The 27126-nt window shown below is 55.7% G+C and overlaps 1 protein-coding gene across 1 annotated transcript in view; it reads left to right on the top strand.

Annotated features, from left to right (window-relative positions):
• DNAH1 (dynein axonemal heavy chain 1) overlaps positions 1-27126 on the top strand; it is a 72963-nt gene that overhangs the window by 17834 nt on the left and 28003 nt on the right. Inside the window, exons 8-35 of the mRNA XM_028478985.1 lie at positions 3223-3380; positions 4437-4648; positions 5340-5638; positions 7044-7194; positions 7908-8101; positions 8193-8418; positions 8904-9023; positions 9404-9486; positions 10545-10686; positions 11215-11370; positions 11773-11971; positions 12051-12304; positions 12876-13088; positions 14631-14795; positions 15276-15397; positions 15556-15661; positions 16236-16415; positions 17088-17228; positions 17848-18011; positions 18241-18354; positions 19112-19300; positions 19585-19690; positions 20399-20512; positions 20969-21118; positions 22604-22690; positions 22783-22969; positions 25427-25518; positions 25887-26041. Of these exons, the coding sequence (XP_028334786.1) occupies positions 3223-3380; positions 4437-4648; positions 5340-5638; positions 7044-7194; positions 7908-8101; positions 8193-8418; positions 8904-9023; positions 9404-9486; positions 10545-10686; positions 11215-11370; positions 11773-11971; positions 12051-12304; positions 12876-13088; positions 14631-14795; positions 15276-15397; positions 15556-15661; positions 16236-16415; positions 17088-17228; positions 17848-18011; positions 18241-18354; positions 19112-19300; positions 19585-19690; positions 20399-20512; positions 20969-21118; positions 22604-22690; positions 22783-22969; positions 25427-25518; positions 25887-26041 (4479 nt within the window). The remainder of the gene's footprint in view (positions 1-3222; positions 3381-4436; positions 4649-5339; positions 5639-7043; positions 7195-7907; positions 8102-8192; positions 8419-8903; positions 9024-9403; positions 9487-10544; positions 10687-11214; positions 11371-11772; positions 11972-12050; positions 12305-12875; positions 13089-14630; positions 14796-15275; positions 15398-15555; positions 15662-16235; positions 16416-17087; positions 17229-17847; positions 18012-18240; positions 18355-19111; positions 19301-19584; positions 19691-20398; positions 20513-20968; positions 21119-22603; positions 22691-22782; positions 22970-25426; positions 25519-25886; positions 26042-27126) is intronic.

Genomic DNA, 27126 nt, shown 5'->3' with positions numbered 1-27126 from the left:
AATTTTGACATTTTCCATCTTTTTCAGTACTCTGGAACAATTTATGTTGCATTGGGGCTGTGTGGTCATTCTTTCGTAAAACCATTTGGATATGGGGCTTTTCTAGTTTTTCTATAACTTTATTTTTCTACAGAAATTTGATCTATTCAAGCTTTTTTTTCCTAACAGAGTCAATTTTGGTATACTTTGTTTCTCTAGAAAATTATCCACGTTACCTAGTTTTAAAAATGTATTTGCATAGACAACTCTTGTTGTCTTGCTTTGTATGTTGCTTTTGAGACATCTGATATCAAAGTCCCCTTCTCTTGTAAGTTGTTTGATTTTTTTTTTTTCTTGGAGACCTTGGAGATTTTTTTTTTTTTCATCTTTAAAGCCTAATCATTTTACTAGGGTATGTCCTAGAGTTGATCATTCTGATATTTTTTCCCAAGTATACAATGGGCCTTTTAAATGTATAAATTCAGATATTCTTTTATTTCTGGAAAATGTTCTTGAATTGTAGTTTTAAATATTAGTTCTGTTCCATTGTTTTGTTTCTCTTCATCAGAGACTCCATACTATCTATCTATCCATTTATCTATCTGTTGTGTTGCTTCTTTGTTTCTAATTCAACTACTTTCTGATCCTTTTTTGTTCGTTCTTTTTCTCATTTTCATTCTCTTGGTTTTATTCGTGACTTTCTTAAATGTATTTTATTACCTTTTTAATTTGACTGTATTATTCCATGGCCAACTTGTAATTTAGCTTTCCTTCATAAGATAATTTAGTTTCTTCCATTTTTTTCCCTGAGTCCAATTAAATATCGTTTCTTTTCTTCCTGTTATTTGCCTATTTCTATGTTTTATTTTTCATATGCCCAAATACTTGTTTGAAGAGATTTACTTTAGTTTGAAGTGTTGTGTTAGTTTTCTTCTGCTTTGTCTTTTTTTTGCAGGGTGTGTGAGAATTTTCATCAATTAAGGTGTTTTCTTTCTTTTTCTTATAGTAGCTTTATATAAATGTAGTCTTTCACCTACTCATTTCATTGATTTGTAAAGATTTACAAGATTTCTAGTCCCAGGGCGCCCTCCTCTGTCAGTATAGCACACTGGTTTTTTTTTGTTTTTTTGTGTGTTTTTTTAATAAATGGCCATGTAGGGGGGCGGGTGTCCTCCAAATTTTTTGTTCTCTCTTGCAGGACTCTAATGTTCACTTTTGTTTCTTTCTCCCTCACCCTCCAATCTCCAAAGGATTCCTCTTCTTTGCTTTTACCTTCCCCCCTCATAAGTCATGCCTTTCAGAGAATCCTACCTTGAACGCATGCAGCTAAATCCCTTCCTTTTAGTAAGTGCTGTGATTTACCAGGACTCTTGTTTTTGCAGTTAGGAGAGATTTTTTCTTTCTGGAAGGATTTTAGGTCCATATGGGAGCTACCATACACCACTCTTCTGCACAGTTTTTCCCAGACTGCCCTTGTTCTCCATGAAGGCTTGCAGCTGGAATGTGAGTGAGAGTGCACTGGGAGTTGATGTTTATTTTTCTACTTGAAGATAATGTGAGTTTGGACATTCTTTTTATTCTAGTTATGCTAAAGGTGTACGTTTTCGGTAGTGCTATTTGTTTTTCTTGCTTTTCTTTTCCTCTTCTCTTTTTTAAAAAAGTGTGCTGGGAGAGTTGAATTGATGTGACCATCATTATCATGGTTGTCCAGAATTCCATTTCTTGAGTTTTATATCATTTAGAGTATCTTTGGCTATAAATTACAAAGATGCTTGGCTCAGATTGGCTTAGAAAACAGGGAAATTCATTTCTTTACATGTAACAAGAAATCTGATGCAGGACATCCCAGGCTTGGACCTCAGGGCTCTGCTCTGTCTGGTGTCTGCTGGCTTCGTCCTCAGGGAAGATGGCAGCAGCAGTTTCAGAAGCACAAGGTCCAGAGTCCATTGACTCCTGCTGTGGATTAGATTTCCCTAGAAGTAGAGCCTGTTTCAGGGATTCATGTACAAGTGATTTTTTGATGCAGTCCTCTCAGGAGAATCTACAAGCAAGTGAAGGAGGCAGGATAAGATGGAGGAAGCATCTAGGCAGAGGTGGGGTTTTAGGAGAAGCTAGCCTCTGATCTCAGGGGGAATTCTGGAGCATGAATGACACCACAGAGTTGGTCCTGAGGGAGACAGGACAAGGGGGCTTGATTCTATATCTCTGCATCAGTCACTGGTCAGTCACAACTGGGTCCTGTAGCCACTCCTAAACAATTACAGTCAGGACAAGCCTCACCAGGATCGACGTAGACTAGTTGAGATATACCCTTGGAGCTGGGGATGGTTCCTCTTCCCCTGAGTCACGTGAGAAAGGAACACATCTGGAGCAAAAGTGAGGTGCAGTTAGGAGGCAATGGATATCCGTCAGGCGGCCAGACACGTGTGTGGCAGGTACCTATCTTGTGCCAGGACTGGGGCACAGTGGTGAGCACCCCCAACAAAGGGCTCTCAGTCTAGCCAGGAAGACAGGCAGTGAGAAAGCTGGATGTCTGGGTTCTGATGGGTACTGTGATGACAGAGCAAGGTAAGGGAATAGAGATGTCTTGGAGGGGCTGCTTTATATCAGGTGGTGAGCAAAGGCCTCGCTGGGGTGAACATTTGAGCTGAGGCCTACAATGCAAGGGGAGAAGAGGATTCTGGTTGAGGGAACAACGGTGTCGAAGCTGAGAGGTGGAGACACGTCTGAGGGACGTGAGGAGCAGTGGGGGGTTAATGCAGCCGGAGTGGACCAGAGAGGGCGCTGTAGCCTGGGAGACACTGGAGACGGAGGCCGGACGCCATGAGGCAGGCCCAGGCAGTAAGAAGGAATGCGTTCACGGGCCTGCAGTGTGAGAGGAGTCAGGGAAGGGCTTTGAGCAGAGGACCGGCTTGACCATTTACATGTTTAAAATATCTTTTTTTTTTTTCCTGCCAAGCGGAGAATGGGTTTTACGGGGGCAAGAGGGGGAGGCAGAGAGGTCAGTGAAGAGTGGGAAGCAAAATGGGCAGACTCAGGGACTGATGTGATCCTGGGGACGGGGGTGGCATAGAAGAGGCACGACGGGTGCTGGTGGCTCGGGGCCAGGTAGGAGGTGTGCCCAGGAATGCAGAAGGGATGCCCCAAACTCATGTCCCCAGAGCCTGGGGCCCAGCTGGCCCACAGTGTGGTGGTGGGGGGTGGAGCCCCCCTGACTTCACCTCCTCGGCTCTGCATGGGCAGCGTTCTGGAGCACTTCAGCAATCTCTCCAGAGAAGTGAACCTGGACTACGAGCGCAGCATGAACAAGATCAACTTTGACAAAATCATCTCCTCCAAGCCCAAGACGTTCTCCTATGTGACCCTGCCTGAGAAAGAGGAGGAGAAGGTGCCCAAGCAAGGTGATGCTGGCTAGACAGAGGCAGGACCATTGCCACCCCTGGCCAGAGCTCCTCCTGTCCCTCCCTCTGGGACCTCCCCTGTCCCCAGCATTCATCACCTTCTTTTCCTACCTGTCTGGAGAGCTGGGGGTTGGGGTCCTGGAGGTGGGGTAGAAGAAGGCTCTTTGATTTATTATTTTTTTTAATGTTTATTTTAAAATATTTATTATTTATTTATTTATTTTGGCTGTGCTGGGTCTTAGTTGCGGCATGCGGGATCTTTTTAGTCTCAGCATGTGGACTTCTTAGTTGTGGCATGCATGCGGGATCTAGTTCCCCGACCAGGTATCGAACTTGGGCCCCCTGCAGTGGGAGCTCAGAATCTTACCCACTGGACCACCAGGGAAGTCCCCGAAGGCTCTTTTAAAAATAGGAGTCTGAGCGGTGCAGAAGTGGCAAGGTAAACATGGACTAGGAAAGCAATTGTCCAGAAGTGGATGAAAAGTGCTCTGATTTTCTGACCTAGGGACATGCAGTCCTTTTCTTCCTCCAGTAGCAAGGGTAGGTTGGCATTGCCGCAGCTCCATTTGACATGTGGCAGACCGAGTCTCAGAGCTCCTTGCTTGGAGCTCTCTGATCCCTGCCCCAGCTTCCACGTGTGTGAGGTGCCCAGGAAACTGGGGTGGGGTGCAGACCATGGGCATTCCCAGGGGCCTGATGCCCACGTTTTCCTTTCTTGGTGCTCCAGGGCAGGCCCCAGATGGGCCCCAGGGGTTGTGTGCAGGTTGGGTGGGAGGGGGTGAGGAGGGAGCCCATGGTTCTTACCCACCTTGAAGGGGCCTGTGATCCAGAGTGACTTGGAGGGAATTGGCTTACCCACCCCAGAGTGGGCACTTCACTGCGGAGCCTTGGGGTCACCCAGGTAGGCCATGGGGAAAGAGGGGTTCCAGGGACATGGGCGTCTCTTCCAGGGAGGAGGCAGCAGTTGTTCCCTCCATCAATACCCGGTAGATCCTCCCTGACCCCTGGTACATCCAGGGCCCGTCTGACACTGGCCCTTGGCCCCCATCCCTGCAGGACTGTTGAGTGTCCCCCAGTACCCATTCCTGGAGCAGAAGGCAGACTTCACCTTCGTGTCCTTGCTCACGCGGTCGGAGGTCATCACGGCCCTCAGCAAGGTGCGGGCCGAGTGCAGCAAGGTGACCGCTATGTCCCTCTTCCACTCGAGCCTCTCCAAGTACAGCCGCCTAGAGGAGTTCGAGCAAATCCAATCACAGACCTACTCCCAGGTGCGTGGGCATCCAGGGCACAGAGGGTAATAGCGGGCCAGGGCCTCGGAGCTGATGGGCACAGACAGGGACCCTGGGAAGCCCGGAGTTGATCAGCCGAGAGCCCCTGCTTTCCTTAAAACCAGGCCTTGCCTCTTCCTAGACCTTGCGGGAAGCTGGGGCGGATGCCAACTGGGTGTTTCATCTTAGAGAGAAAAGGAAAACCAGGCTGGACTCCCTTTCTAGTCATTTTCCATCCCAACACTAGTGGCCTCTGAAGCAGACTCCTGGTCTTGGAAAGGGGAGCAGGAACCCCATGCACCCACATATCTACCTGAGCATGGGAGTGTGACGGGGAGAGGTGCAGCCTCCTGGGAGACAGGCACCAGTGGGCCCAGGAGGAAAGCTCCTTCTTTCTGCTCCAGTCTGTGCCTCGATCTCTCTCTCTGCCTCATTCTCTGTGTCTCTGTGTCTCTCCCTTGGCTGGAGGGAAAGCCCTGCTTCTGCTGCCCCTCCCTCCCTCATCCCCCCACCCCCAGAAGCCCTGGTCCCTGGGGGTCATAGGGGGTGTTGGTTGGCAGGGCTTGGCAGTGAGTTGGGGTTGTGGGGAGATCCCTTCACGGTCATCTGAGTCTGGAGAGTGCCCGAGCATGGTGGCTGTGGGCAGTGCGCCCCGCAGGCAGCCACATGATGCCACCTTTGGCCACCGCAGGTGCAGATGTTCCTCAAGGACAGCTGGATCACCACGCTCAAGGTGGTCATGCGCAGCAGCCTGCGTGACATGAGCAAGGGCTGGTACAACCTCCACGAGACCAACTGGGAGGTGTACCTCATGTCGAAGCTGCGCAGGCTGATGGAGCTGCTCAAGTACATGCTGCAGGACACGCTGCGCTTCCTGGTGCAGGACTCTCTCGCCAGCTTCGCGCAGTTCATCAGCGATGCCTGCTGCAGCGTGCTCGACTGCGCCGACGACATGGTCTGGGGCGAAGACTTCATAAACAGCCCCTACAGGTGGGGCTCGGCTGGGCAGAGGCACCTGTTGACGCCAGAGCTGTTCCTTGTCAGGCGCCGGTGGCTAAGGCGGTACAGGGTCGGGGGGCCAGGGCAGCCAGGGGCAGGGTGCCCAGCACTGCTGGGTCCTGGACACCAGGGTGGGCCTGGCTCCCGCCCTGGTTGCCTGGGAATGTCCCAGCAGCTCTGCCTGGCGTGTCTTCTGGTGACCTCCATCTCTGTCAGTCACTGAGTTCCTCAGTTGGGAAATGTTTTTGAGCACTTGCCATGAACCAGGTGGGGTTCTAGGGGAACAAGAGTGGTGCGGCCCCTGCTGTCACATGGGCACAGACAGCAATCAAAGAAAGAAACAGATACAGTCCTTGCTGATCTTGTCAGGGGCTCTGACATATCCAGGAGAGGGGCCGTTGCCAAGGGGGTCAGGGAGGAGGTGGCATCTGAGCCAAGAACTGAGACAGAGGAAACCAGCCATGAGGGGATGGTGGGGAGGGGACACCAGGTGGAGGGCCCGGAGGCACGGAGGGAAGGGAAAAGTTGGGGCCGTCATGGAAGGAAAGGCCAGTGGCTACAGCTGGAGAGGGAAAGGCAGGGAGGGCTGGTCAGGATGATTCGGGAGAGGACCAGGCCAGACCAGGTAGAGCCTCCTGCGGTCATGGTTGGGGGCTGGATTTATTCTGATTGTGGTCAGCAGCCATCAGAGGGGAGTAACAATCCAAATTATATTCCAAAACCATGCTCTGGGTTTGTGAGGATGAGTGAGGCAGAAGAGAAGTGAGACCAAGGCTCTTGCCATTGTCTAGACAAGGGGTGATGGGGCTGGGTAGGGCAGATTTGGGGCAGTGAACACCACCTCTCCCGTGGTGCTGGGGAGAGGATGTGTAGGGGGAAGAGGGCAGGGGAGGAATCAAAGCTGACTCCTGGGGTCCACTGAGCCCTGGTGGGAGTCAGGGAACATGGAATGTCTGAAATGCTCATTTGAGGTCAGGGTGGTTGGCAATCCAGAGTGCGGGGGAGGCTCGGCTGGGATCTAGGCTTGAAGGTCGTTGCACGTAGTGGGTGTCTGGAGCCAAGGATGGTGGGCTCCCAGGGAGAGCATGGACGCCACAAGTGCCCAGGGCCTCTCTAACCTGCCCTGATGACTCAGGACCGTGTGGAGGTCATCTTCCCTCTCCCTGGTGCCCATGGGCCTCTGGGCAAGTGGTAGGAATGGAGGAGTCTGTCTGGTTGGTGTGGGCCTTTCTCTCTGGTAACTTGGAGGTTTCTGGGAAGAGGGCAGAGGCAGGTCTCGTGCATGAAGAAGCTCCAGAGCCAAAATGCCGGCAGCAGCAAGGGCAGGGACTGGGCTTCCTGTGCTCAGCCCTCTTCAGGCCCCTGCCCACAATCCACCCGACCACTGTCCCCGCAGGCCCCGCAAGAATCCCCTGTTCATCGTGGACCTGGTGCTGGACAGCTCAGGGGTGCACTACAGCACGCCGTTGGAGCAGTTCGAGACTTCTCTGCTCAACCTCTTTGACAAGGGCATCCTGGCCACCCACGCGGTGCCCCGGCTGGAGAAGGTACAGCAGCACTCATGCCAGGGTGCTGCCACAGTGTCAGAGCAGTTCAACTTCATCATGGCTGGCAGTGCACTCAGCCCTTTAATTCTTGAATAGCACATTTAGTCCTCACCACAAGCTGAACTGGGTACCATTAACATCCCCATTTTGTAGTTGAGGCTTGGAGAAGTTTTGCCCAAAGTCACATAGCTGCTAAGGGTCAGACGTGCGATTGGAACTAGGCTCGTTCACCCACTCCTGCCACAGCCGTGTCTGACCCAGATCCCATCCAGCTCCTGACCTCTCTGTTCTACTCAAGATGTAGACAGAGACTGACCTCCACGCTCGGGACCCCTTCTCAAAGGTCCTCATTCGTCACCACAGCACAGCCTGCTACCCCAGGCCCCACAGCCTCTGTAACTCCAGTCCCCTCTTCTGTCCCTTGCTGGTCAGTCAGAGACATCAGTGACCTGGTTGTCCCGTTGGCCTTGAGCTGAGCCAGGCAAGGCAGAGGAAGATGCTGCCCCTTGGTGGGCCTCCTGGGCCTTCCCGCCTTGTATTAGTCCACAGCCTCATCTAAAGACGTGGCAGCAGACCCTCTGCCCTGCCCCCACTATGCTGTCTATGCTCTGCCACGCTGCCACTCGCTCAGTCTTTGGACCACACTCCAACCCTTCTGCCCGCCTGCCCTGTGGCTCATCCAGCTCTGTGCGCCTCCCCACCTTGCCCCACAGCTGGTGATGGAGGACATCTTCATCAGCGGTGACCCACTGCTGGAGTCAGTGGGGCTTCATGAGCTGCTGGTGGAGGAGCTGCGGGCCGTCATCTCCAATGCTGTGTGCAAGGCCATGATCCCACTGCAGGCCTACGCCAAGGAGTACAGAAAGTACCTGGAACTGAACAACAATGACGTTGGCACCTTCCTCAAGTGCGTGGGTGTGTCGGAGTATGTCTGCCTGTGTGACCCCCACTCACCCTCTCACCACCCTCTGCCCCTCGTGGGTGCCCGCTGTCCACAGGGCCTTCCAGACGCAGTGCCCGTCGGCCGAGGAGGTGCGGGAGGTGGTGCTCACCCACCTGCAGGAGAAAGAGATCGTGGACAGCTCGTTGCCCAGCATCATCATCATCGGGCCCTTCTACGTCAACGTCGACAATGTCAAACAGAGCCTGTCCAAGAAGTGCAAGGCCCTGGCCACTTCCATGCTGGACATCCTGGCTAAGAATCTGCACAAGGAGGTGGATGATGTAGGTGCCCACCTGCCCAGCCCCAGAGACCGCACCAGCACCCACACCGTGCATACGTAGTGAACTCCCATGAGTGATGCTCAGGGGTGTCTGCAGACATCCAGGCCAATGGAAGGGTCTGGAAGTCACCCTGCCTCGACCCTGCCTGGGGTCATATGGGAGGTCCCAGGAAGTGGGGGCTGCTATCTTTTCCCCTGGACTTGTAAAGAGCTGGGAACCCCTCACAAAGAACACCCTGAGATGGATCATTTCGCAGAGCTGAGGGTGTGCAGGTGCAGGCAGCTGGGGAGGGGGAAACGCGCTGGGTGACCCTCAGCTCCCCAGTGCTCTGGAAGGGAGCACCTCTTTTCGGAATGAACCGTAGGTTGTGGTGGGGTGGGGGCAGTTCTCTGTTGGGAGATACTGGGACCAAGAAGGAGGAGCAGGCCCCTGGGAAGGCAAGGGAGGGGCACACGGCCTCCCCAGCGCCCTCCCCCTCCTGCCAGATCTGTGAAGGGTTCCGCAGAATCAGCCGCAAGATCTACGAGAAGCCCGGCAGCATTGAGGAGCTGGCTGAGCTTCGTGAGTGGATGAAGGGCATCCCCGAGAAGCTGGTGGGGCTGGAGGTGAGGCGGGTATATGGGGGGCTGGGGGCTGGGGACAGGCAGGGGCTGGGAGAGCAGGAGCCAGGAGGCTGGGAGTGAGGTAGACACACAGAGGACAGGTGGGCTCGGAGGGTTATGAGGCTGGGTGCACGATGCAGATTCAGAGCTATGCTGTTTGGGAGGTCAGGAGGGCATGAGTGGGGGGCTGGAGTTTGGAAGTGTGGTGGCCCAGGCCCTTGGAGCCCTGAGCCCAATGCCAGCACCTCCTCCACCACCCCAGGCCTCCCCTCTCTGGAAGAGGGCAGCCTCTCCCTAACACCCAACCACTTTGGGGAGCCTGGTCCCAGTTACCCTCCCACCTCCCGGGTACACGTAGTTCTCATCAATGCCTATACGTGCAGGATCGGATTGTGAAGGTCATGGACGACTACCAAGTCATGGACGAGTTCTTTTACAACCTCAGCACAGATGACTTCAATGACAAGTGAGTGTGAGGGCAGTCCCCACTGCAGGCGGGTGGCGGAGAGCGGGAGGTGGGGGAGGAGCTGCTGAGCCATGGTGGCTGTAGGCTGTGCAGTCACACGGCTCCACACGGGCCAGGGCCACGTGGCCAGTGGGGCAGAAGGAAATCATTTGGCCCTCTTGGTCTAGGGACCCTGCTGCCCCCCACTCTGTCTCCATTCTCTATCCCGTCATTGGCCTGACTTACACATGTTCACCGTGCCTGGGATCCCCTTGTTTGTGGTTGAGGCCCTTGGGGGTCCTTGGGAGCATGGCGAGAAGGCAAAGCCCAGCCTGGTGGGCGGTCCCTGGGGAGGAGCACTTGTCCCCACCCAGCTCGAGAGCCTCATAGGAAATAGCCTCAGGTTGGGACTGCCTTATTGAGGTCAAGAGACCCCTTGCCCAGCCTGTCTTATAGCCTGGGGCTGGCTCCAGGTAGCCAGGGTCTGGGAGAGACTGGCACTGTCTCCTGGGAACCCTGCCCAGGAGCCCTAAGTCATCTGCTTTGTGGGACATCCTGGTGCTCAGGGTGGCCTCCCCAAGGATCTGCAGCCCAAGGCCAACTGCAGGCAGAATCTCTGAAGCCCAGAGGGCCACCAGGTCAGCCAGGCAGAGGGAGTCGATATGAAGGAAGCTGGTCTGGTGGCCCTGTCTGGTCACCAAGGAAATGCAGGCTAGGCTAGAGGCTGTCACTTTGCCTCATCTGAGCTGAGGCCCCTTACAGACCTGGGGAACTCAGGATCGCTTCTCTCATTTTGGAAACCATTCCCTTCTTGTCCTGTCACTGCACTGGGCACATTGGGTGTGCATCTCCCTGGAAGCTGCCCACAATCCCAGGGTGGGGACTGCTTTCCCTGCCAGGCAGCCCCACACTGCAGTGGTGGCAGTGGCTGCCTCCAGGCTCACTTCTACCTCCCGGTTGCCCAGCCCCGGCTACTCCAGCTGCCGCCTGGATCCCCCATTCTCCCCTTCACCCTGGCCTGCACACCCCATGATTTCAGTGTGACATTCCCCCCCATAACCCACCCCTGCCCCATCCAGATGGGCTGCCAGCAGCTGGCCTGCTAAGATCCTCGGGCAGATAGAGATGGTACGGCAGCAACACATGGAAGATGAGGAGAAGTTCCGCAAAATCCAGATCATGGATCAGAACAACTTCCAGGAGAAGCTGGAAGGGCTGCAGGTGGGGCTGGGTTGAGAAGACACACACACACACCACACACACACACACCACACACACACACCACACACCACACACACACACACACACACACACACACACACACACACACACACACACACACACACACACACACACACACACCTCTCCAGGGCCAGGCCTTGCCCCTTGCAGTCAGGAGGTGCTGTGTCAGTATTTGCTGGGTGAGTGAACAAGTGGCTAAAAGAATGAACTGAAAGGCCAGAGAGGTTGCTGGGCAGCAAGTTCCAGGAAATTTCAGAGTAGCAAAGAGCCCCAACCCCTCTGTTGTGTCCTCATGGGCACTGGGTCTCCATCTGACCTTGCTGTGTTACTGTGCGGTGGTCAGCTGCCTGTGTGATGGGCCAGGAACCGCTCACTCCAGGAGAAAGTCCCCTCAGAACTGGGAGATGTTGATGCTCTGGGGACCTCAGTTTCCCTGGGTATGCGTGGGGATGTGTGGGCATAGGTGGGCCCACAGAGGCCTCTGATCCCTTGCTCCTTGGCCTGCAGCTGGTGGTAGCTGGCTTCTCCACCCACGTGGAGATTGTGCGAGCGCATGAGATTGCCAACGAGGTGCGGCGGGTCAAGAAGCAGCTGAAGGACTGCCAGCAGCTGGCGATGCTCTACAACAACCGCCAGCGCATCTTTGGCTTGCCCGTCACCAACGTAGGCCTTCTCTGGGCGCACTGCCCCCCAGCCCTGAGAAGGGCTCGAGGAGGAGCCCGTGGCATTTGTGGCCACGTCTGGAGCCAGCTGCCAAGTGGCAGGGCCCTGGCATTTGGTGGGGGCAGGACTGAGCAAGCTGCAGAGAAGAGCTTACCCTCGTCTCCCGGCCCCCAGGGCGAGGAGGCTGCCTGGACCCAAGCAGGAGGCTGGAGGCTCAGTGCAGGCCTTGCTCAGCCACTCAGAGCCCAGAGCCCATCGGGGGAAGGAAGAAGGGAGGCCAGGCCTGAGTCCATGGGGACAGGATCAGGGACAGCAGCCAAGAGCAAGGAGGGGCCCCAGAAGGAGCAGCGTGGAGGGAGACTGGGGAGCACCCCGACACAGCCCGTTTTTCTGCCCCTGCAGTATGACAAGCTCTCCAGGATGGTGAAGGAGTTCCAGCCCTACCTGGACCTCTGGACCACAGCCTCCGACTGGCTGCGCTGGTCGGAGAGCTGGATGAACGACCCCCTGTCAGCCATCGACGCAGAGCAGCTGGAGAAGAACGTCATCGAGTCGTTCAAGACCATGCACAAGTGCGTGAAGCAGTTCAAGGACATCCCAGGTAGGCAGCCCAGCCAGCCCATCCCCTCCTTCCCTGCCTGTGCCAGCTGCCTCTCACCCCTGCCTGCCCTGCCCGGCAGCCTGCCAGGATGTGGCCTTAGACATCCAGGCCCGCATTGAGGAGTTCAAGCCGTACATCCCGCTGATCCAGGGGCTGCGCAACCCTGGTATGAGGACCCGGCACTGGGACATGCTGTCCAGTGAGATCAACATTAATGTCAGGCCCAAGGCCAACCTGACCTTCGCCCGCTGCCTTGAGATGAACCTGCAGGACCACAATGAGAGCATCAGTAAGGTGGCCGAGGTGGCTGGCAAGGAGTATGCCATCGAGCAGGTGGGCCACCACCAGCAGGCCTTCCCTGCCCCACCCACATGCTGCCCAATGGCGTGGGAAGGTGACAGTACTGGGCCCCATCCCTGGGGTCATTCACCAGGCCCAGAGGTTGAGGTGCATCCTATTAAGTGTATTAATAATGCATATGAAGTGATTGGCATGGTGTCTACCATCCCTATTATTACTCAGTTATTCCTCTCTCAGGAAGGTGCTGATTGCATTACCTCATTTAACAGATGAACAAATTAAGGCTCAGAGAGGTTCCGCAACTGGCCAAGGTGGCATAGCCAATAAGGGCTGGAACTGGGACCAGAGCTCCTAACCAGTGCCTTAGCTGCCTCCCAACATGCTTGTACATGCATGTTGTATACATACACCACATGTGAGAGCGAGTCAGCCTTGGATTCCGATGAGGGTCCATGGGGGATTTGTTGACCAGACAAGCTGAGAGTTTGCTGAGGGGGCCTGAGTGAAGATCATGGCCGGGTAGAACCTGCCCTTCCCTGCCCAGTGCTGCTCAGTGTGGACCAGCTCTTTCCCGGGACGCAGCCTTGACTCGTCCCTACTGCAGGCACTGGACAAGATGGAGAAGGAGTGGTCCACCATCCTGTTCAACGTGATGCCCTACAAGGAGACAGAGACCCACATCCTCAAGAGCCCAGATGAGGCCTCTCAACTGCTTGATGACCACATCGTCATGACCCAGAGCATGACCTTCTCGCCCTACAAGAAGCCCTTCGAGCAACGCATCAACTCCTGGGAGAACAAGCTGAAGCTGACCCAGGTGGGCCCTTCCTGTCCTCACCTCCCCCCATCCCCCAACCCTCGCAGCACCCTGTCCCAAGGCTGCTCTTTATGGTGTCTGGGTGGAGCTGGAAGCAGTGGAGTGCCTTGCTGAGGTTTGCATAGCTCCTGGCTCTCTGACAGGCCCCTCACAAAGAGGAGGGGGACTAGAATGGGTCTCTCCATCTCAGGTTCGGCTGCTGGAGGAGGCAATTCAGAACGTGCGGGTGGGGCCCGTGTTTGGTCCAAAGCTGCAGCTGAGGAGGGGTGTGAGAGCTGCCAGCAGACCCCCAAAGTGCTGCCTAGGCTTGGGACAGCTAGGACCTCCAGTCTCAGGACTTTCTGGGTTGGACACCACAAGGCCCTGAGGCTCCTCAAAGTCCCCTCCTACTCGGCCCTGAGCTTCTCACTCGCAGCTTCTCACTTGGAGCTGGCTCGGGGTAAGAGAGCCAGGGCACTAGGGACCGCTGCTCTTTGGGGCTCTCAAGCCCAGTGGCTGGCGCTATCTGCAGAGCCCTGAGGTCAGTGCCAGGGCCAAGCCTACTGGTATGATTCTGACAGCCCGTTTCTGGGAGCTGTTCAGAAACTTCCAGTGAAGGCCAGAAGCTGAGCGAGGAGGGCTTGCCTGTATGTTCCTCGGGTCACCCAGAGAGGCCTGAGCTCATCAGCATTGTCCCTGGGTCTCCGTCCTTTGCTCACACTGTCCTCTCTACCGGGAGTTCCATCTCCTCCAAGGCTCAGCATCGGGCGGCCCTCACTGATTCCCCCACACCTGCCTGCAAGGTATTCCCATCGAGGCCCTTGGTCTGTTCCTCTTACAGAACCCATCACACACACTGGGCCCTTGGTGATTCAGAGGCAGAACTGGCCGTTTAGAGGATGGTGGGCTCCTCAAGGGCAGGGACCACACCTTCCTCTGTTTCCTCTGGAGCCCACATGGACCTGACCTGGGCCTGACACAGGCTGGCCACAGCACACGTCTCATGAAGAAGAGAATGAATGAATGAATGAATGGGTTTGCAATGATAGGAAATGGCAAGAGATAAATTTGGAAAGGGGACTCTGGAGGCAGAGGGGAAAGTGGCTTGAAGAGGTCTCACTCTTGGACTGATGTTTCACAGAGTATGTTAGGGGATCTCAAGCTCAAGTCCCAGTACACCTCAAAGAATCCAGGGGTCATAGACCCAAAGTCCTCCCAGAAGAGGAGACTGGTTTGGTTTTCCATGCACTGGGCTCTTTCCTTGTTACTTTAGGGTTTGCTGGTTGGGGCGTGGTTCTGTCATAGGAAGAGTGGCTCCCCTGGCTCTGTTGGAGGATTGGGCATCCTGTGGGGGATTTGCGGTTTCTCTGGAGGGCAGACATCCATGCAGCCTCTTTGTTCCCTGGAGTACCGTGGCTGACAGCGCCATCTAGGAATTTCCCTGTGGACATTGGCTCTGGTGCCCAGTGCTCTGCCTAGAACTCTAGTGGGATAGAATGTCTAGGTCATGGGGGACAGGACCCAACTTGAACCCCAGGCACTGACAGTCCATGCCCTGTCCAGGAGGTGCTAGAGGAGTGGCTGAATTGTCAGCGGGCTTGGCTCTACCTGGAGCCCATCTTCAGCTCCGAGGACATCAACAGGCAGTTGCCGGTAGAGAGCAAGCGCTACCAGACCATGGAGAGGATCTGGAAGAAGATCATGAAGAATGCCTACGAGAACCGGGAGGCGAGCTCACACGGGGATGGGAGGGGGCGGCTGGGACCCCTGGGGAGCCTCCTGGTCTTGTCTCTTACTGAACAAGAAAGACTGGAGGACAAGTCCAAGGCTTTGGTCTTGGACCGTGTCCCCCTGGGTGGTCTCCCCAGTCTTGAGAGACACTCCTCAGAAACACAACAGTTGATGGTTTTCCTCTTGGAGATTTGCAGTCCACATTAGTATTTTTAAAGACCCTGACAAGTCCTACAACAAATCAAATTACTTGGCTTTGGTTAACCCTATTTTTTTTGATCATAGACTTCTTTTCTGTGGGGCTGACAGGGGTGATGGAGGCAGCCCCTGGCTCGGGGCAATTTTCCTGCCCCCATCTCTTCCTGGGCCCCACTGAGGGTGTCTACGTGGTGGGCATGGGTCCTCTCTGAGCCCACCTTGCTGCTTCCCGGTCAGACCACTCTTACTTCCAGTTTCTCTCTGACCCGGGCCATCCAGGTGATCAATGTGTGCTCTGACCAGAGGCTGCTGGACAGCCTGCAGGACTGCAACAAGCTGCTGGACATGGTGCAGAAGGGCCTCAGCAAGTACTTGGAGACCAAGAGGAGTGCCTTCCCCAGGTGGGCACCACCGGCCCATGCCCACTCTGTCAGTGCCTGTCCACGAGGCTGGGGCCCCAGTGCCCCTCCAGGCTGGGGTGCAGGGATGTCAGTGGTACTGGGGCAGCTGGGACCTAGGGGCTGCCTGACCCACTCCCTCACCACTGTTCCCCTGGCAGATTCTACTTCCTGTCTGATGATGAGCTACTCGAGATCTTGTCCCAGACGAAAGACCCCACAGCTGTGCAGCCCCACCTGCGCAAGTGCTTTGAGAACATCGCCCAGGTGGGTAACTGGGCCAAGGGCTCAGGGCCAGGAGCACTGGGGCACCTTCCCAGGGAGCACACCTCTTATCTCACCTCAAGTCTCTTTAGCAGGAAATGAGGTGGCAAGTGAGATTCCTGGCTCTTAGAGACATACCTGGGGCCTGTGGGAGGAAGGTCAGCTGCAGAGCCCTTGGCTCAGAGTTGGGGGACCCTTTCACCCAGGGGATCCCTGGCCCCTGCCATACACTGAGGTTCTGGATAGGCGGAGAAACCCATGAGGCCAGAGGCTCCTGACTCTCCTTGCCCTGTTCTTCATCTACGAGGGAGGCCACACAGGCCTGCGCAGGAGGGGGACACGCAGGGCAGGCTTAGCCTCCTTCCCCAAGTGGGCTGGGCCAGAGCTGGGGACAAGGCAGTCCCATCTTGCCCACAAGCAGTCAGGGAAGCCCCAGCCAAGGTGGAGCTCTCTTCCAAACGTGAGAGCCACCTTCTGAAGGTGGAGGACACAGGCGGGGTCAGCGCTGGGGCTCTGGTGGGCAGGGCTTCTGGGCACTCTGAGGGTAACCCCACTCTTAACTGCCCCCTGCCCACAGCTGCTCTTCCAGGAGGACCTGGAGATCACACATATGTACTCGGCAGAGGGTGAGGAGGTGCAGTTGTCCTTCTCCATCTACCCGTCCAGCAACGTGGAGGACTGGCTGCGAGAGGTGGAACACAGCATGAAGGCCAGTGTGCGGGACATCATTGAGAGAGCCATCAAGGCCTACCCCACAGTGAGCCATGCCTCCCCTCCCAGCGCAGCCTCCCAACCTACTCGTTCTTCCGTTTGCTACTTTCTCAGTGCCTCTCTGCTCTATCACGGGGGCTGGGCTACCTGTCTACCTCATCCTCAGACTACAGCCTTGGCTGCTGCTGCTCTCAGTCAGCCAGAGTGTCTCTGGGGGCAAAGGGTCCTTGGGCCCCATTCAGGGAGGAATCTGAAAACACCCTCTGAAAAGTGAGACTGGCTCCTAGTGATAATCAGTTGCTGTTGTTATGTTTCATGCACTCACTGTGTGCCAGGCCCTGGGATGGGACTTCACCCCCATTACCTCTCTCAGTCCCACAATCAGCGACTAGCCTGGGGGTTAAGCCTTATCCTACAAAGTAGCCAAGAGATGTTTCCTGCCCAAAGGGCATGTGATTCATAGGTGGCAGTCAGGATTTGAACTCAGGACTGTGTGTTCCCCAATCCTGGGCTCCCACCCCTCTGCTTCCAGGTCTCCTCTGCAGAGGAAGTAATGACTCTGCCCAGCCCTGAGAGGCCCAGAGCTTAATGGCTTCTCTGCTTTCGAGGTGGAATTAACAACCTGAGACCAGAAGCACAGATGACATTTAAGGGAAAAAGTGTGCAGGGTCGGGGCTGGCAGCTTCCTGGGTCAGCCCCGTCTGTGTTATCATCCCAGATGCTCAGGACTCAGTGGGTTCTGAACTGGCCTGGCCAGGTGACCATCGCCGGGTGCCAGACCTATTGGACCATGGAGGTGGAAGAGGCTCTGGAGGCCAGCAACCTCAGTACCCAGCTGTTCCCCCAGCTCGCCCGGCAGGTGGGACTCAAGGGGGTCACCATCTGCTCCCCACAAACACCTCACACACTGGGAGAGCCCAGGCCCTCCAGGACCTTTGTTGTGTATTGATCCTGGAAGAGGCCTGTGGTTGGAGCCAAAGAGTAGAAAGTCAGACACCCTTGAAATGAGTGTCTCATGACCAACCACAAGTGGGAGGGATGGGGGCTCTGAGGGGAGCTCTGAGGACAGGCAGATGCCCCTATCCCGAAGGTCACGATGGGAGCCTCCTCCTGGAGTCCTCTTGGGCTACCCCGCAGCCTGCACTCACTCTGTGCACCGGCTCCTCACCACACTCCTTCCTCGAGCTCCTCACCAGGCCCCACCACCTCACCTGGCCCTTGACACCATACGCTGCAGGGAGGCAGATGCCATGCATGTGCCTCCGTTTTTATCACTTCCCTGCCAGACTTCCCATGTGACCAGTGCCCTGCCTGCCCTCCCCCTGCCTGGTCACTGCACCCCACCCATCCCAGACCATCAGAAGCCCCCAGAATAGAGGGATTGTTCCTGGCGGAAGCCCACCCTCTGAACGAGGGAGGGGAATCCTGCCCGCAGCGTGGCCCTGCCTATTCCTGATGGTATCCCCCGGCTCCTGCAGCTCAGTGACCTGGTGGCAATGGTGCGGGGGAAGCTGTCCCCCATGCAGCGAGCCTTGCTGTCAGCGCTAATCGTCATCGAGGTCCACGCCAAGGATGTGGTGAACAAGCTGATCCAGGAGAATGTGGTCAGTGTGAATGACTTCGAGTGGATCTCACAGCTGAGGTGAGGAGGCAGGTGGTGTGGCCACGTCCAGGGCCAGAACAGCAGCAGGAAGGGTCAAGGGACGTGGGGAGTCAACTACAATAGGGTGGTCCCTGCCCTCAGGGCCCTGGGGCAAGTTGGGCACCTAGATGATTTCACTCCCCAAAAGAACCGCCTCTCCCCTACCACACACCCTGCCCAATGGCCCGTGGTCCACATGGCCTGGGAACCTATCTCCCTGCAAAGCTAGGTACTACTGGATGAATAACAACCTGTACATCCGGGCCGTGAATGCCAAGTTCATCTATGGCTACGAGTACCTAGGCAACACTGGGAGGCTGGTGATCACGCCCCTCACAGACAGGTGAGTGCCCCCCTCCCCACGTACCCTCCCACACTGGGCCCCTCCCTCCAGTTTTGACTAGCCCAGGAGTCCAGGGCCCACAAGGCACAGTCAGTCCATCAAAGGTTAGGAGCTCAGCTTTCGGGTTTAAAACCGGCTCGGCCTGTCATGGGCTGGGCGACCTTGGGCAGGTGGCTCAACGCCCCCTATGCCTCAGTTTCCTCTTCAGCTTTCTCAGGGTGGTTATGAGAGTTTCGTGAGCTGATGTGTAAAGCTCTTAGGACCTGTGTGGTGATCAGTAAGCATCTAATGGGTGTGGGCTTTACTGATTTTATCAGTCAGATCCTCCTTTCAACACGAGAGAGGAATTGATCTTGAGAGAAACAACGGACGAGTCCCTTTACAAAGTGAACACTTCTCTTCTAAAGCAATCAGTCGTTTCCTCTGGCTGCCTGTATTTAGTAGCAGCTGGATTTTCAAATTGGGTTTTGAGGAAAGGAAGGGAAGAGTGGCCACAGGTCAGCCATCCTGGCAGGTCCCTGAGCCAAGCGCTGCAGGGCCATGGGGTGGGGGAGCACTGATCAGGTGGCCGAGGGCTCCAATCCTGACCCTGGAAGCCAGGGCTGGGCCCACCTGGGGCCCTGAGAACGGGGAGGAGCAGCAGCTGCCCCTCCACAGGGCCCAAGACGGTGGGGGTTGGGGGCTCTCTCTCTCCTCGTGTCTGTGGGACTCCTGAGGAAGGTGCATGGCCCACACCCATCTCCTCTCACTCCCGCAGGTGCTACCTGACCCTGACTGGGGCCCTGCACCTCAAGTTTGGGGGTGCCCCAGCTGGCCCAGCTGGCACAGGGAAAACTGAGACCACAAAAGACCTGGGAAAGGCCTTGGCCATCCAGACCGTTGTGTTCAACTGCTCCGACCAGCTCGACGTCATGGCCATGGGCAAGTTCTTCAAGGGCCTGGCCAGGTAAGGCTGGGTGTGCAGGTGGCACAGACAGGGCAAGAAGGCTGAGCTCTCCCAGGACATTGCCAAGAGGAGCCTCACGGGATGGTGGAGGGGAGGGGATGGGATAACAGGAGTCAAAGCCTCGGCCCCTGGCGGCCACTGGGACAGAGTGGTGCCATGGTGGGATTGTGGCTGAGCTGATGGAGAGCACCCCTGAAGGGTTCCTCCCCAGCAGAGTCAGCGGGGGCCCTTGGAGGTGCCAGGGGGCTCTGAACTCATATCCCCCCTCAACATTCTCCCCTCAGTGCTGGGGCCTGGGCCTGCTTCGATGAGTTCAATCGCATCGATATCGAGGTGCTGTCTGTGGTGGCGCAGCAGATCACCACCATCCAGAAGGCGCAGCAACAGCGGGTGAGCCTCCCGGGGGCCACCCCCATCCACGCCTCCCGCAACTGACCACGTTTTCCCTTCAACTATACCCGTCCCGCCCATGCCGCCTTGCAGCCCCCCACACTGGTAGGGTGAGGAGCCAGGTGCTCAGGCCTGCCCTAAGCCCAGCCTCTCTCATCTCACAGGGGACTGGGCAGTCCCCCCCACCCCAGCAGAGCTGTCTCTGGGGGACTTCTGAAGCCAGTCGGGGAGCCCCATATCCTTACCCCACTCTGGGTACAGCTCCTAGGCCAAGCTGCAGTAGATGAAGCGGTCCCTCCGCACATCCTGACCGTTATGGAAAGTCCCAGCCATTTGTCCTTCTGGTTTTGTTCAGGGTGGTCAGAGGTCTTCTCCTGGGGATAAGAGCTGGGAGGCTGGCAGGTGTCCCAACCCCAGTAAGGCCCTGGGTCCTAGTAAGGGCTGAGCTTGCCCAGGTCTAAGGAGAATCAGTGTTGGGAAATGGGGGTGGAAGAAGATACGTGAAGACCTCAGGGAGCTGGGACCTGGGAGGCCACGGGTAGCCACTGGGACCAGAGGTCTTAGGCCAGATCCTGAGAGAGGAGCCAGCCCATGGTCAGGGGTCCAGCCCAGGCTGACCAGTTATAGCCAGGACCGGGGCATCAACAGGGATGAGGGGGAACATCCAGAGGATGGGGCAGGTGAACCAACCCCTCCCTACCCCTGTAGGTGGACCGCTTCATGTTTGAAGGCGTTGAGATCCCACTTGTGCAGTCCTGCGCTGTGTTTATCACCATGAACCCGGGATACGCTGGTCGCACGGAGCTGCCCGATAACCTGAAGGTGAGTTTGGGCCTAGGTTTGTCCAGGAGGCTGCTCAGGGCATGGAAAGCACCAGAGTTGTGGCCTGGGCTCAGAGATGCTAAAGCACTTATGCAAGTACACACAGCTGCTGGACATCAGGGACTGTGCTTCCCTGTGGCAGCCCTCCTGCCCAGGGGCCCTGAAGCCCACCCCCAGCCATGGAGAAGAGGGCCCAGGCTTGTCCTCAGGGCTTGGGAGGAGGTAAGGGGCAGGTTCAAGTCAACACAAAGGACCGGTTTCTAAGGGGCACAGGGATCCACTCACAGGGGGGCAGGAGCCTCAGCTATGGCAGGCGCAGCGGAGGGAGGATCCAAGCATCGGTGGGGGAGGAGGGCAGTGGAGCTTCCTTCAGAGGACCAGACAGTCCAGAGAGCAGGTGGTGCTCTGGGAGGGGGAGGTCGGCCTCTCCATTCACACGTATACCATGTGCCCCAGGCGCTATTCCGGCCTGTGGCCATGATGGTTCCGGATTACGCCATGATCGCTGAGATCTCCCTCTACTCCTTTGGCTTCAACGAGGCCAATGTGCTGGCCAAGAAGATCACGACCACCTTCAAGCTGTCCTCCGAGCAGCTCAGTTCCCAGGTGAGGTCCTGCCCTAACCAGCTTCCAGGGTCTGAGAGCTGCTTCCTTCCTCTAGCAACCCTAGGAGATAGGAATTACATCCCCATTTCTCAGCTGAGGACACTGAGGTCCTAAGTAGGCAGGAGACTGGCCAGGCTCATGTGGTGAACAGGGGAGCTGGAGCAGGAGCCAGGAACAGATGCCTACCTGGGCTACTTCAGGTGCAAGCGAGGGTCAGCCAGTAAGAGACCAAGAGCCACACAATCCAAGGCTGGAGAGCAAGTGCACCTAGGTCTCGTGGGACCAGAGCGGGACAACCAGCACCCCTTCCACCCGAGCCTCCCAACACCAGGGACTTCCCCTCAGTGAGCTGAGCCCAGGTTCTAGGGGCACATGCTGTTGGTATAGGCACCAGCACTGGCAGATGAGCTTTCCTGTTTGGCTCCAGTCTCAGGCAGTCTCCCCCTTTGCAGTGGCAGAGATGAGCCCTAGCTCTGGGCTTACATGCTACCAGCTTAGTTTCTTAATTGTTCCAAAAAAGTCCCTGGTGTCACCCTAATGGGCTCTCTTTAGGTGACCTGCTCATGCATGAACATCACTGTGGCTTGGGAGACCATACTGCCTTTGACCAGGTGGGGGCCACTGAAACCCTTGGGCTAGAGGAGCATTCTGTTACGGGGAAAACAGCAGCTGTCCACAGAGTGCACCATAGGTGCCAGCGCCTCCACACACCCTCTTTCTAACCATCCACTTTCAAAAATGTACCCCCTCAATAGAGCAGCTATCCCCACATGGTTCTGGAAATGCAATCAACCCTTCCCAAGTGCTGATGACCCAAAGGCAAGCCCCATCTCTTCATCCAGCTCCAAGTCTAAGATTTCTGGGAAATGTGCTGGTATGTGGGTCAGGTCCAGATGTAGCTTCCTGGTCTGGCACCATGAGGCAAAATGATAAGTTTAACTATTTCCAACACACCTGCTATATAATGGAGAGAAACAGAACCAGAGGCAAAAGCGGGGAAAGCCAAGGTAGTATGGCCGAAAGCGTGGGTCTGGAGAGATATGATGAATGTTAGAAGGAAGCTCAAAGGCCATCGAGGCAAGTCTGCTTGTGGCACAGATGGGAAACTCCTTCATCCCCCTTTTGAACAAAACTTGAGTGCCTCCCTGCCCTTGGTGCTGTGCTGGGACCACAGGGATTGAGCCATGACCAAGGCAGACTCCTCGCCCTCAGAGGCCAAGAGGCAAGCAGGGGTCCAGGATAGGTAACCTGGTAAGGGGAGTGGGCCACTGGGGGAGTGAAGTAGAGGGCACCACCGGAACCCAAAGTGGGGCACCTGGCCCAGGCTGGGGCATGCAGGTGGGTGCAGACGGCCTGCAGGGGAAGTGACACTTCAGCTATGAGCTAGGCGATGAGGCACGGCCAGGTGTCAGGTGGGAGTGTTCCAGACAGAAGACCCGAGAGGGACAATGCTCACCCACCCCTCCTCCTGTATGGTGGTGACAGGATCACTATGACTTCGGGATGAGAGCTGTGAAGACTGTGATCTCAGCTGCCGGGAACCTTAAGCGAGAAAACCCCAGCACGGATGAGGTGAGCTGCATCCAAAGAGATGTCTGGGGAGTGGGGCTCTAGGGAGGCTCTGGAGCAGCTAGAGGGGTGTCTGACCTGGGCCTCTGCTGCAGGAGCTGATTTGCCTCCGGGCCATCCGAGACGTGAACGTGCCCAAGTTCCTGCAGGAGGACCTCAAGCTCTTCTCTGGGATCGTGTCTGACCTGTTCCCCACCATCAAGGAGGAGGTAACTGACTACGGCATCCTGGATGAGGCCATACGCAAGGCCTGTGAGAAGAACAACCTCAAGGACGTGGATGGTGAGCCCCTGGCCCTACCGTCCTGTGGTGCCAGAGGAGGGCTGGGTCCGGCCACCCCAGGTTGCAGTCCGGCCTCAGGGTCCCTCCCGCCTGGCCAGGCATGCGGCAGGCTGGGGCTCTCTGCCCCTATCTCCGCTGGGACACTTCAGGTGGTGGGAGTCTAGGGAAAAACTCTCCTTCACTCTCACATTCAACACTTCTGACACCAGATGTATGGGGTTTTACCCTATGCTCATCAGTTCTCGAACACAGCTGTGTTCTACAATTCAATTCAATCCTGACATTAATCAGAGTTAGCACAGACCCCCACAGGTTATGGGCTTAGTCCCACAAGACTGCCCCCACTTCAGATACTAGTTGCAAGTACTGGGTCCCCAGGTTACCCACAGCCTCTGTCCTATTTGGCTACAAATCAGAGGTTCCCATGACCCCCCCACCTCCGGCTTGATCATTTGCTAGAACAGCTCAAAGAACTCAGGGAAACATGAACGCTTGCTGATTTATTATATAATAAAGGATGTGATAAAAAGGATACAGATGAACAGCGGGATGAAGAGATACATAGGGCGAGGTCTGTCCCTGTGGAGTTGGGGTGAGCCATCTTCCCAGCCCATGGATGTGCTCACCAATCCAGAAGCTCTCCAAACCCTTACTTTTGGGATCTTTTTCTGAGGATTCATCATGCAGGCATGGTCACTTATTAACTCCACTTTCAGACCCTTTCCCATCTCCGGAGAATGAGGGTGGGCCTGAAAGTTCCAAGCTTCTTCTGGCGACCAGTCCCCTCCCAGGAGTTCACCACCAAGAGTTGCCTCATTAGAACATAAGATGTTCCTAACACTTGGGGAAATTACACAGGAGCTCTGTGTCAGGAACTAGAGACTAAATATTGGAACTTGAAGGTTCTCCAAGCACCCCTGTTTACAAGGGTTTGAGGAGCTATGCATCAGGAACCAGGAGCAGAGACGATACAGAGATTGACTTTTATTTCACAGTGGGGAAGCAGGTGCTGTCCTTCCTCCCCGTGGAGGAGCAGTCACAGCTTGGACCACACCCTTGGCCTTGTTACTCCTTGACAGAGGCTCTCCTCTGCCCCATCCTCACCTTGGGGTGGGAATGGGGTTTGATGTCTGGGTTGGGGGAAGACGGTGAGCCTATCCACACCCCTGCTCTTCACCGTTCTTCATTACATATGCGGCCCTAAGCACCCCCTGGCCTGCTGAGGCCCCAGCAGGCAAGTTGAATGAAGCCTCAAATTCTTCTCTCCCTCACGGCCTTGGGGCAGCTTTGCCAGCACCAAATAACTGGACCTTGTCCCTTTGGCAGGGGCCCCCAGACCTGCATAGCTCTCCTGGACCCCTCTTCTTGGGCTAAAGTGATGTGCTCATTCCCTACCTGTGTGGGTCTGGCCTGCCACTGCAGCAGGCAGCTGCCCCTACAGCTCTGGTCTTGGTCAGTCAGAGACCCTGACCGACACCGGATCTTTTATTTATTTATTTATTATTTATTTTTGGCTGCATTATTTTTGGCGTGCTCTAGGCACGTGGGCTTCAGTAGTTGTGACACAGGCTCAGTAGTTGTGGCTCACGGGCTCTAGAGCACAGGCTCAGTAGTTGTGGTGCCAGGGCTCGAACCCTTGTCCCCTGCATTGGCAGGCGGATTTTTTTTTAAGTTATTTTTAGCATTCAGGATTTCTTTTTTAAAAAATTTTATTTATTTATTTATTTTTGGCTGTGTTGGGTCTTCATTTCTGTGTAAGGGCTTTCTCTAGTTGCGGCGAGCGGGGGCCACTCTTCATCGTGGTGCGTGGGCCTCTCTCACTGTCGCAGCCTCTATTGTTGCGGAGCACAAGCTCCAGACCTGCAGGCTCAGTAGTTGTGGCTCACGGGCCTAGTTGCTCTGCAGCATGTGAGATCTTCCCAGACCAGGGCTCAAACCCGTGTCCCCTGCATTGGCAGGCAGATTCTCAACCTCTGCGCCACCAGGGAAGCCTGGCAGGTGGATTCTTAATCACTGTGCCACTAGGGAAGCCCCTGACCCTGGATCTTGTCCCTGGAATTTTGCCTCATGTTGGCCAGCACTTCCCTGGGGCTGTGCTCTCAGTAGGCTGGGTGGTAGCTTTGGAGCTGAAGTTGATTTCGAGGCCTGTGACAGTTCCTCACTGAGCAAGCCTGTGCCAGCTGGATACCTGACCAGTGGATGTTAGGGAATAATAGTCACAATGGAAATAATGGCTGGCCATTAGCAGAGAATTCCTGCTCTGTGCCAGGCTCTGTGCTCAGGGCTTCACCTGCCTCTACCTATGAGGTAGGTATTACTCCCATCCCCATTTTACAGATGAGGAAACTGAGGTGCAGGGAGTGAGGTAACCCATCACAGGTCACACAGCAAGCTAGTGTCAGAACCAGGATCTAAGCCCCCACTCTGATCCCTGGGCTCCCTGCCATGTCCTTCCAGGATTCCTGACCAAGTGTATCCAGCTGTATGAGACCACGGTGGTGCGGCACGGCCTCATGCTCGTTGGGCCCACAGGCTCTGGCAAGAGTAACGTAAGTGTTCCCTGTGCTATATAGTAGGTCCTTGTTGGTTATCTATTTTAAATACAGCAGTGTGTACATGTCAGTTCCAAACTCCCAATCTATCCCTCCCCCCACCCTTTCCCCCTGGCAACCATAAGTTTGTTCTCTATACTCCAGTATAAAAAAAAAAAAAAGACTAATATAAGTGCAGCCTAGCTGGGCAGCCCAGTGCCCAGACAGTGGGCCTGAGGGCAGAGCAGCCTCAACAGGGGCCTTGGCCCCCACTTGTGCCTCCTTGGCCTTTAGAATACCCTCCTGCCCGCCGTGGCCCACAGCCCACTCCAGCCCTGCTCTCCAGGGAGCTTGGAGTCTCACTCTCGGCTGGCCCTTCTCCCCAGTGTTACAGAATCCTGGCAGCTGCCATGACGTCACTGAAAGGGCAGCCGTCCATCAGCGGCGGTGTATACGAGGCCGTCAACTACTACGTGCTCAACCCCAAGTCCATCACAATGGGCCAGCTGTACGGGGAGTTTGACCTGCTCACCCATGAGTGGTGAGTGGCCCGGGACCCCTCCAGTGACTGCCCTGCTCCCAGACCTTTGCAGGCTATGGGCCGTGGGCCGCCTCCCTCCCTGAGCCAAGTGGAATGTCAGGAGCTCCGGCTTCGGAGCCCAAATGCCTGGGACTCTACCCGCCACTGCACTTCCTCACTGAGTGACCCACCTCACCCCCTGGGCCTTTGTCCCTCATCTGCAAAGTGGGGATAAAATTGACACCATTATTATGGAAGATGGCTGGGACAGTGTAGCACATGCTGAGCTCTCAGTACATGTTGACTTTTATTAGTACCCACGAGAGGCTGGTGGTCTCTCTTGGGGCCTCTGCTCCTGGGCTGAGACGTGCATTTTAGGGGAAGTGCACCAAACTGGGAGATGTCAGCACCTGAGGGTTTTCTCCAGGGCTATTCTGTCTCTCCAGAGAAGTCTCCAGTCTCCTGCTGGGGTGTCTTCTTGGTCCCAGTGTCCTGGAACCCAGTGGGGGATGGGCTCTGGAGAGGGGCTGTCACCCATCTTTCTGAATGTGGGCCTGTCCAGCTTCCCCCATTTCTGGTGAAGGGTCTCACCCATGCCTACTCCAGGCTCTTGTGTGGGTAGGTGGGGGCCTGGGGATCAGACCAGAAAAATGTCCTTCTACCCACCGCTTTCCCTGGCATTTGGTGCCTCTGAAGTCTGAGGCTTCTACGGTTCTCTGGCAGGGACTAGATACATCTCATGACCCTGCTTTCACTGCGAGGTCATTTACCCCTTCTCCACCTCTGTCCGTCTTCCGAGACTGTGTGGACCTCTGTTTCTGTGTTGCCTCCTCCCCCATCTTCGTTTTCTTTCTTTTTTTTTTTTTTTTAAATTCCAGGACACTATAGTTTTTTTGTTGTTGTTTGTTTGTTTTTTGTAAATTTATTTATTTTTGGCTGTGTTTGGTCTTCGTTGCGGTGTGCAGGCTTCTCATTGTGGTGGCTTCTCTTGTTGCGGAGCACGGGCTCTAGGCGTGTGGGCTTCAGTAGTTGTGGCATGCAGGCTCAGTAATTGTGGCTCGTGGGCTCTAGTGCGCAGGCTCAGTAGCTGTGGCGCACGGGCTTAG

Source organism: Physeter macrocephalus, chromosome 18 (genome assembly GCF_002837175.3).
Source record: "Physeter macrocephalus isolate SW-GA chromosome 18, ASM283717v5, whole genome shotgun sequence".
NCBI classification, from domain to species: Eukaryota; Metazoa; Chordata; class Mammalia; order Artiodactyla; family Physeteridae; genus Physeter; species Physeter macrocephalus.
This window is presented reverse-complemented; position numbering and strand designations above follow the sequence as displayed.